The sequence below is a fragment of the Lytechinus variegatus genome, chromosome 10 (assembly GCF_018143015.1).
Source record: "Lytechinus variegatus isolate NC3 chromosome 10, Lvar_3.0, whole genome shotgun sequence".
In the NCBI taxonomy this organism is placed as follows: domain Eukaryota; kingdom Metazoa; phylum Echinodermata; class Echinoidea; order Temnopleuroida; family Toxopneustidae; genus Lytechinus; species Lytechinus variegatus.
Genome location: NC_054749.1, coordinates 11,696,245 through 11,707,162, shown reverse-complemented (window position 1 = coordinate 11,707,162; position 10,918 = coordinate 11,696,245). Strand labels below are relative to the sequence as shown.

General features: G+C 36.8%; 1 protein-coding gene across 1 annotated transcript in view; it reads left to right on the top strand.

Annotated features, from left to right (window-relative positions):
• LOC121422371 (alpha-N-acetyl-neuraminyl-2,3-beta-galactosyl-1,3-N-acetyl-galactosaminide alpha-2,6-sialyltransferase-like) overlaps positions 1-10,918 on the top strand; it is a 42,347-nt gene that overhangs the window by 1,939 nt on the left and 29,490 nt on the right. Inside the window, exon 2 of the mRNA XM_041617367.1 lies at positions 8,891-9,126. Coding sequence (XP_041473301.1) covers positions 8,896-9,126 — 231 coding nt within the window. The 5' untranslated portion in view covers positions 8,891-8,895. The remainder of the gene's footprint in view (positions 1-8,890; positions 9,127-10,918) is intronic.

Below are 10,918 nucleotides of genomic sequence, written 5' to 3'. Positions count from 1 at the left end.
TGAAATTATATCATTTTATTTGTAATCAGATGCAAAGTGCACTGAGGTTTGTTATTTGTATTTTGATACAGTATAATATTCTTTAATGAATCTCAACATAAATATTCAGGAATTGAAAGAAAAAGGATCTTGCAGCGTACAATTCAAAAGAGGAAATAAGCAATCTCTCAAATTACATATTTGTTTACCTGTACTCACAGCACCCATTTCTGTGCAGTTTATAGACATTAAGTGTTTCCTGGTTCAAAATAAAATCATTTAAAAAGCCCCAAATAGAGCAATTTCAACCAATGTGATTTCACTATAAATGATTTTGTTCCTAGTCAATCAGCCAATCAGATGCAAGAATTTCAGTAGCTTGTAACATATAGCCAGTGAAAATGACTGATTTTGTTCCATGAATGGCATACTCCCCAGATCTTTTTAATGTACAACAAATACCAAGACAGGGTGCTACATAACTTTAGAAGCACTTGCCAGGTCGGGCAAGTATATTTTTTAAATAGTTGGTCTGTACTTGCCCAAAAATCTTTTTAACATGCCCGAAAAAATCCTTGAAAAAATAGGTTTTACCTCTTAATAAGAAAGTTTTGCCGTTTTTATAAACCATTGACCTTTTTCTCTCTTTTGACATGAACTGATCTACCTTGTTATTGCATTTTTTTCCACAAAGTGATTTTTATCTTGCCTGCCATGACCAAAATTAGGGTCAATATCATATCATCGACCCTAATTTTGGTCATTCTAATGTGAGAATTTTGCTTGCCAAATTCGGACAAGAAGTTTTGGTCTTTACTTCAAAACACTTGCCCAACTCTAACTTTTACTTGCCATGGGCAATCAGGCAAGTGCTTATGTAGCACCCTGCAAGATACAGTAAGTTCAGAATTTATATTTCAAATGCATATTGAAAAGTAATTTGAATATAGTATGGGTTTTCACCAAAAAGCATGCAGGATCAAATTACTGGCATAGCTTGGTGTAATGAAGGAAAATCCAGTTTGTTGATGAGTTAGTTTGGACAGAAACAGTCGTAAATTGTGTAAAGAAACCCATGCAGATAAGATCTGTACAGGTGAAAGTGTACTATTCGTAAACCAATTGTAAACGAGGAAGTGATGAAGTTTCACATGTTCTTCAATGTGGCAGTCAATAGAGCAGCTATGCATAAATATTTCTCACATTAACGCTGCAATAAAAATATATTTCATACTCTTTGACCCTCTAATACCGTGTTTACACATTGAATCGGCTCGGGGGTTGAACACGAGAGCCGTGCTCAACACAGCAATTTTATGCTGTGTAAACGCGATCAGTGATCCGCGAGCCGTGTCGAACACGGCTTTATCGATCCTACAAAATCAAAGGTTTCAACCCGCGACCCGAGTCAGACTCTGCAATTTTTTCGTGTGTAAACAGAAAGCCGTGTCAAACTCTCTTGACCTAGGTCACTGCGCGCGCTTTCACTTTTGGCATTGTTGTTGTTCGCACGGACAAGATTCGATTCCGGCGGTGAATTTCCCGCCTTTAATTTGCGACGTCATAATTCTTCTTCCGTTCGAGATCCGTGAGCCGTGTTGAACTCGCCTTTTCATATGTACGTATGAACGCGATCTCTGATCCCTTCTTCGCAGTGTTCAACCCGACTCGCGGATTCAACACGCGAGCCGAGTTAATGTGTAAACACGGTAAAATATTGAATAGAAATTAATGAGGAAATGAAAGCTTGATTAAAAACTTTCAGTATAGGTTCGAAGATGTATGTAAATAATTTTCCCCCCTTTTGTTCTATCATGTAAAAATATTTACATGTACATGTATTCTACTTGTCTGAATGAATTGAATTATAACATTCTGTCAAAAGATCAGGGTAGTATTGCATTGAATCAATGTACAGTGACTTTGATACTCTCTGAAAATTTGAATTTTTTTGGTATCGGATTATTAAAAAGCAAATTGGCACCCTCTATGTGTAAAGTACTGCCTTTCAATCCAAATATAATGACTGCATGATGTCCCGAATTCTTTCGAAGGATTTAAAGGTCAAGTCCACCTCAGAAAAATGTTGATTTAAATCAATAGAGAAAAATCAGACAAGCACAATGCTGAAAATTTCATCAAAATCGGATGTAAAATAAGAAAGTTATGACATTTCAAAGTTTCGCTTTAATATTTTCAACAAAATAGTTATATGAACGAGCCAGTTACATCCAAATGAGAGAGTCGATGACGTCACTCACTCACTATTTCTTTTGTTTTTTATTGTTTGAATTATACAATATTTCAATTTTTACGAATTTGACGATTAGGACCTCCTTGTCTGAAGCACAAAATATTAAAATAATGGAATTCCAAGTGTTCAGGGAGGAATGAAACTTCATTTCACATGACAATGACGAGAAAATAAAAATATTTCATATAATAAAATACAAAAGAAATAGTGAGTGAGTGATGTCATCAACTCTCTCATTTGGATGTAACTGGCTCATTCATATAACTATTTTGCTGAAAATAAGCAAAACTTTAAAATGCCATAACTTATTTTACATCCAGTTTTGATGAAATTTTCAGTGTTATGCTTGTTGAATTTTTCTCTTTTTATTCAAATCAAGTTTTTGTTGGGGTGGACTTGTCCTTTAACAATGGACTTTTTCTTCAAATGAAGAGACCAAAATAATAGTGACAATGTGCTTCATTTCAGGACTTCACTTACAGTTTACAACCTTTGTTTATAGTCCTTTTCTTTATTAATTTCCTGAAATCTTTTTATGTATATGTAATAAAACCTCACAGTATTATTTTTTATTGGCTGATATACATGTACAGTGTTTGAACATCAGCTTTTCATTACAACATGCAATGTTTGATCATAGAGCTATTAATACATGTAGCTCCATGGTTTGATCATCCAAGCAAGGTATAGTAGAAGGGATTCTGGACGTGATGTAATGCAATGCTTACAGCATGTCCATGGAAAGGGCAGTCTTTGACATATGATGAGTGAAGGCCTGCGTGTTTGTTCTTTCTTAGCCTGGTTTCAAGCGACTGCACTGCCATGCATTCCAAGCTTGAATATCAATTCCTTGTAATACTTGTTGCTGCTTTGAAATTTGAATGCTTGTAAAGTACATGTACATGTATATTAAGGGACAGAGATTTTATGTTTACCAGTATCTATTACAGAAAATCTGTTTGAGCTATTTAATTTGGGTGTGAAAATAAAAGCAAAACATGTTTTGATGATTAATATATTTTCTATGACAAAAAATGTGTTGGTTTGGGGGAGGGTTATCAATTTTTAGTTCAAGTTCCTAGTAAACAGAATTTACAGGTTTTCAGAAATTGAAGTAGCCAATATGGATTACTTGAATGTATAAAATATGTTTAGAATGAAGATTCTTCAAGAACAGTATACCGGTAGTTTAAAATGCAAATTTTTACCATATGAAGCCATTCTATTAAAATACTTTGCTGGCAGCTGTCAGTACCAAATTGTGTGGGGTTTCATTTCTTGATTATTAGCAACTACTGTTATAAGCTACTGAAATCCTTGCATCTGATTGGCCCAGAGCAGATGTGTCAGTGTTACAGTCTCTGTATTCAAACCACTGAACAGATGCTTCATGAAAACACTCCCTGTCTTACAAAGAATTGCGATTGATCTGATCAACCACAACTGTGGATGGCCAGCCACATCATCATCTAAAATGCAAATTGGTTCAAAATAATTTCTAGATATGATTCATACATTCATCTTTCTCTTGAACAATCGGTGTGATTATCTTTTTTTTTACTATTAAGGAGATTGTAGGAATTTCTTGTAGAAAAAAAATATGATATGGATTGATTTCCATACAATACTTGAGATTGATTGGATCAATCGTAACTCTTTGTAAGACGGGGCCCTGAAGTTTGAGAACATGATGACAGATGTGTCCTGACAAGAGATGGTGAACAGCGTTGTATGGTGATACATTTGGATATGATCCAGGAGATTCATTCTAATCCTCCCAGGTGTGAATGTGATCCATGTGACCCTTTGATGCCATCTGACCATACTCTTTTTGCAGCCTCCTATTCATTCTATAAAGAAAACACACAAGGGCTGTTTGCACCATCCCAAGTTTTCAAATTAGTGCGCTATTTCTGATCCGGCAAATTATCCCGATCTGAACAATCTCGAGATTATTTGCAATGGAGACACAGTTATCGCGCTAGTTCGTAGGATTAATCTCGAGATTGCAATCCCAAGTCCACTTGGGATGAATTGCAAAACAGCACACTATTTTACGAATTATCGCGCTAATTCGAAGGTACAGACGCACTCAGGATTATTTATTCACGGCATCAGACCATAATGCATCGATACCTTGCTCGATCAGGAATGGCTCTTCTTTGGATGTTGGAGACGGGGTTTCTTTAATCTCGAGATTAATTGCAAAGCAGGCCAATCAGGCTAAAATCTCGAGATTGAGCAAACTCGGGATGGTGCAGCACTACCTACTGGTTCAGCTTGTCGATATGATGGTAATATACAGTACATGTACAAAGATTCAAAGACAGATTCTCATCACTCTCATGCCAGTCTTCGGGCCTTTTCAGACTTTTTATCAGTAGCATACAGATGAGGGACGCTTGCCCCCCCCCCAAAAAAAAAAATCCACAACCAAGAAAATAAAAGGAAAGAGAAGAGGGTGAAATAGGGTATTATTTTGTGCATATTTCAAATTTGGATTTTTCAAAAAATATTTAATTTTTTTAATTTTTGCTCACTCACAACTTTTTATAAATTTTGCCTGGTATGCCACATCTCGCCCCCTTAATAAAACTTATTGCTCATTATTATGCGATTGCTTTATATTGTACAACACTAGTATGGTAAATAGGGGAATAACTTTTTTCAGGCCCAGTTTAGACCTGACTGGCATCCTTGTAAAGATCATTGTTTTGTTGGGGTTTTTTCACAACTCAAAACACTTTTCTCACTTGTCTTTATTAAATATGAAAGAATATTGATTTGATATCAATAAAGCAACAGACAAAGATTGTACTGACTGAACACTAAACAGTGTGTCCCAAAATTTTAAAATCTCCTTCCATGTTTGCTAGCCTAGTAGATTTATGGAAAAAGAAAATGATGAATCACAGGGATTGGATGCTACTTGCAAAACTCCATCTTGCTGGAATAAACGTCTTCTTTTTTTTTTGATGATTTTATTTCTTGAAACCGAATACCGGTAAACGTCTTCTTTTTTTATTTGATGATTTTATTTCTTGAAACCACATCGTATCAAATTACATGTTTCATCATTCATTATTGGCATGATGCAATACTGAAGTACTACGTGTTTGTTGAGAGAGTACATGTATGTTGAGCACGTGCTGAAAGTGAGTTTCGGTACAAGTGTTGACTGTATGGTGGAATTATGATCTCGAGGATTAACATCAATGCTGGTGAGTGTGAACTTGAGCTGAATGAACCCTTCCACTAATCCCTTGGTCTTTACTTCAATTTCCATCCAGCTTCGGGATGAATGTTCACACTGTATATTGTATCATGTTGATGGGCATGTTAGGGTACGCCAAGATGTACAATGTAACATTGGCTTCTGTAACCTACAACACTTTTCCATGCGAATAAGACATACAAATCAGATAATTGATATTTAACATTGAAATTGAGTAGTAAATTGATTTTAAATTTTATAGTTTGGGTAATTAATACAGTTTTAATATAGTTTACAGATGTCAGAAGCCATGTACTTTCCTTCCTCTGCATTGATAACAAGTATCATTTATTATTTGTTCGATTTCCTCATAATTTTGTATAAACCTGAGTTACCTGACTGTAGGCTAGTTTGCTTTTCGTTCACCAAGCCTTCTGTTTTCAGCATGCTTTTAATCATTACCGTAAGTAACGGTGTATTAACCGCACCTTTTTCTCGGCGGGATAGTAGCAAAAGTCGGGGGTGCGGTTTATACACAGTGACGGGTCTGAGCCAGCCCGCCGTAACCCCTCCCGTACATGTACGATGTCTGCCAGTTCACAACACATCGAGTGGCCGGGCGTAGCCGCCCAGGCAATGTCATTTTGAGGGGTATGAGCCGCGGGTAATGGGAATCGATTAATTAAATATTGTCCATAACAAACGCACCCACCTTCATGACACTAATTTTGACTTTATTCTCGATTCAAAGAAGTGAAGTTCCCTGGCTAAGTTAAAAGAGACGCCAAGCATTCTCGGTAATATTTTGTCACCGCTGCGCTGAGCGAGAGTTGAGTGAGCTTAGAGATTGCGTTGTGATATGGTTACAGTGCGACTTAAGCTGGCGCTATTCAAAGTCCCGTTTCGCGCCAGCTTGTTTTTTTTCCTTCCTGTTTGCTTTTCATAAGATACCATGTAAGCCACGCACAAGAGAGACGGCACAAAGCCGTAAAAAACAACTGGAAAAAATGTCAATTACTTTGTTTCTTTAACCTTCCTGTAATCCCGTATCCAAAATTCATACTAAGACATCAAATTTCTGAAATTGATTGTGAGATTTTGATGCAAGAAATGTGAATGTTTCTTCCTCCTACGCTGGGAAAGACACAGATCATGATTTGATAAAATGTACTGGCATGACTGGTACTGTTTCGTAGTTTGCAATGTACATGTGATGGCAGTGCTGTGTGTGTGTACACTGTGACTGTGAGGTGAGTGTATAAGTTACCAATATTGTCGGGATTGTTCTTTCTAATATTTGTAGATGAATTGATCAAGAACAGCAGATTTCCGCATACCGGTAATCTCTTTGGATACTTTGAAATCTTAAACTTAGTTTTGTTTCTTCGTACCTAAAATAAGCATGTAAATATGAGAATTTTTTTTTTTTTTTTTTAGTCCAAAGTTGGGGGTGCGGTTTATACACGGGTGCGGTTAATACACCGTTACTTACGGTAATCAACTTTTCTGCTTTGTCACTACATTTGTCATGCGAATCATCAAAGCCTCTCTTTGGGTGATCTCCCCTAAATGTTGGCCTGTATCATTATCAATTAATAAGACATGAGTAAAGGGTGTTCAGACCCAGACATTTCATGAGGGTTTTTTTTTATGACAACTTCAATTGCATTACATTTATTCCCACAAATAGAATGAACCAGATTATTAAATCAATTATCAGAGCCTTTTTTAGCAATGATTTGGTGAATGTGCAAACTACATGTACATATATGTCTGAAGTGGTGGGGGTGTCATGGTTTAACAGCGGTTACAGTAAAGCACAGTTGCTACTTTCAATTTCATTAATGAATATTCAATCAAAGGGAAACTTGAAAAAAAGTTGTTACACCATAAAATGGCTAGGGCTATTACCTACCCCCCCCCCCCCCTTCCTCTCTCCCATGCTTTCCTAATACAAATCTTTTTATAGAATCAAGTTGCCCTCGGTTACAAAAACAAAGAATAGAATGATTTTCCATGTCTGATCATTCTGCATCCTTAGAAGAGAATCTGTAGTTGGATACCTGGGATATCATTGTGCCTTTGTCATAGTCCCGGGAGGAAATGGTCAATTATCTCACCAAAGCATGTGGCCTGTTCTTTTGCCCCCCTGGTGGAAGGCATGTGGTGTATAGGCACGTGCACCAAGGCTTCATGCTCAACATCCAAATGTCTTTGATTTTATCATGGAGCTATTACAGAGACATGTAGATGTTAAAGAGTCATTAGGTGGTTTCAAACTGCCTCGATCACAAGAATCCCCATTAAATTACGAGAACTTTTTAAGGATAAAAAATACCCGTTAATTATTCCTGCATTCACACCGCCCCAAAACACATCCTTCGGGATAAGTTCCCGAAGTTACGAGCATGCGCAGTATGGTCTGATAAGCAGGCAAGGCGCGAGATTCAAAATCACTAGTCCAGCAGCCACCCACGCCGCCGTGCCCAACGACACGCTTGGCTAAAAGTTCCCGTAATTTGCCTTCACATCGCCAAAATACCTGCGACCTTGGAAAAATCCCCACGAAAGTTCTCGTAATTTCGCCAAGTACCTACTATTTAGCAGGTATTTTCTTTCGGGGAAATTACGCGTAGTTTGCTTTCACATTAACAAAATACCTGGTATTTTCTGATCGGGGTAAATTTTCCGATCAGAGAATACCTGGAACTGGCAAACTTCGAGGCGGTCTGAAACCACCTTGTGTTTCAGGTCTAGGAATTTCTCCTTCATGCTTGTTAAAACTGGGGAAAAATGAAAAAAAAAATCTGAATATGGATCCCATTTTAGATTTCAAATTCTAAGTTAACCTGTGCCCATTGTTCATCTCCTGAATGTAATTTGATGCAGTTTGTTATGGAGTCCATTTTAGATTTCTAATTCTAAGTTTTCCTGTGCCTATAAATGCATCTCCTGAATGTAATTTGATGCAGATTTCTTTTTATCCACTAGAGACATTTGTTTTAAGAAGATGTCAAGCCAGACTGTATGTATGTTTGACAAAAAAATGCATGCAGTTGTTTAACCAAAATATACAAAACTTAACATCAACTGTGATCAGATTTTCGTTTTAACCTGTTTAATTTTTACTTGATTTAATTCAACTAATATTATTTTCAGACTGGAGTGCCCCTTTTAATCTTGACTGCCGGTGCAATTCCTTCTCTCTTTCTCTCTCTCTACACCTGTATCTAACATATCACATTTGTGTTTAGCCTTGATACATGTAGGTATAGGCCGACATGTGAAAGTAATTTCTAAAATCCAGATTAAACTACATGTATGCTCTGTAAACAATCTTCAGGCTGCCTTTTTTTGTAAATTCATTTATGTATTAATTTCTCTGCTGGTTTTAAAATTTCTCCTGTTAATTGATGTTTTCTTTCAATTCAATTCAATTCAAGGTTTCATGCCAGTCATGCCGGATACATTCTCCCGCCAGTCAGCATGGATCATAGCGGTATCGGTCCTCGTTTGTTGTTGCATCCCCTTCGCCTTTCTTGATCTTGGGTCTTCCAATGACACAGCTACAAGAATCCCTCACAGGGTCAGGTTACAGAGACGCTATCCCACTGAGAAAAAGGTCATTGGCCCTAATTACATCCAACATGAGCTGCCTGCCATGCCCATCGATTTGAAGGTAAGCACTGAACAAAGTCAAACCATGTGGACAGGATATAATTGGTGGATAATAGAGGGCAACATTTCATTTAAAGTTTACCCCCCAAAAAAGGAAATTAGCATCAGGATTCTTTGGGCTTATATCGTGGTTTTACTGAATTAGTGAGCAGTTCTCATGAACTATGTGGTCAGACCATAATTGACCTTGTCATTATTGATATACATGTAAGCATATAAGAGGACAATATTTGGCAGATGATTGAGACACCTACATGAGAAAACAATTAGATACAAGGTTTTTCTTTGTTGGATGGAGTATTCATAGGGGTGAACTGAAAGAGAGAAAGGAAAGAATTGTGGAGAGGACATAATTGGTAGATTATAAAGGGCAATCTGAAAAAAATGCTAAGATTATTTAAAAGAGCTGGAAGGAGAGTGGCACCGGAGTTCTTTAGGCTTACATAATGGATTTTTTTATGAACAAGTGAACAGTTCTCAGGAACTAGTTGGTCAGACCTTAATTGACCTTGTCTTGATGATGATTGATATCAACAATAGAGGGCATCCAACAATTACTATAAAAGACACATGAGAAAACATTTAGGACCTAGGTTCTTCTCTATTTTTACAAAGAGTGTGGTACTGGTAGGAGTGAAGAGAAAAATTGTGGACAGGACATAATTGGCAGATAATAGAGCTCTAGCAATCTAGAAAAGGGGAAACTGCAAAGATTATCAAAGATAGCTGGGAAGAGAATGGCACCAGGGTTTCTGGGGCTTACAGTGCCGCTCACGGTAAACTTGACACTACGGTTTATCGCGGTTTATCGCGGGGGCGCGTACGCGTTTAACTTCGATCACCACAGGCCATCGTACATTTTCATATAGCGCCAGCTACGTTGAAATTTCGTAAATTCTACCGGCGTTTCCTTGCGCGCACGCGGTACCGCAGTGTTGATCGTATGTGACTGTACGTGTTCATGTATGCAAGTGACATTGCATTTTTCGGAAAGTAATGATCTATTAGCTGTTTTGAATATTACTTTTGATTCTCATGTAACTTTTATTTTTATTGTTGATTAATGATCATAATACATTTTCAAATGATTGATTTGGTAATGTGATCGGAGGTGCAAGTTATTGGGGTTTTAAAAATAGTTGCTTCAGCCGTTGTTTTGAGTCATGTTGGGAATGATGCGGGCTTGAAATGTTCATGGTCACTAGAATGATCATTGCGGCACCATGATGATACTGCGAATTCATCTTTTTTTCAAGTTTGACAATGTTTCAATTAATCTTTTACCCATTTTTTTACATTTTAGTTTTTAATCATTTTTAAATACATAAAATTTCATTTGAGAACAAATACATGATTCATGTTTTTGTTAAAGTCTTAGGCCTACATCGTTTTCTTTCTCAATTATTTCAAGCTCTCTTTATCATCTTTTTTTTGTTTCTTTCGTTCCTTCATCCCTTTTTGTTCTTAGTTTCATTCCTTATTTTCCTTTCTTTTCTTATTTCATTTCGTTCCTCCCTCTATTCCATTTTAGCTCTTTCTTGCTTCCTTTCACCCTTTCCTTCCGACATGTAGGTGCCTTTTTGGCTGTCCATCCTACTTTTTATAGTTTTCTTGTCTTCCCTTTTCATTTTTTTGTTTAAATTCTTCCTTTCTTTCTTACTCTCATTTTCCCTTTCTTATTTTTCTTTTCTTTGTTCATTCTTTCTTTCATTCTCCCCTTTTTTCATGATTGTGTATTGACTTATTTCGTTCCCCTAGAAGTTTTCAATGATCCTACGTATATACAATAACAT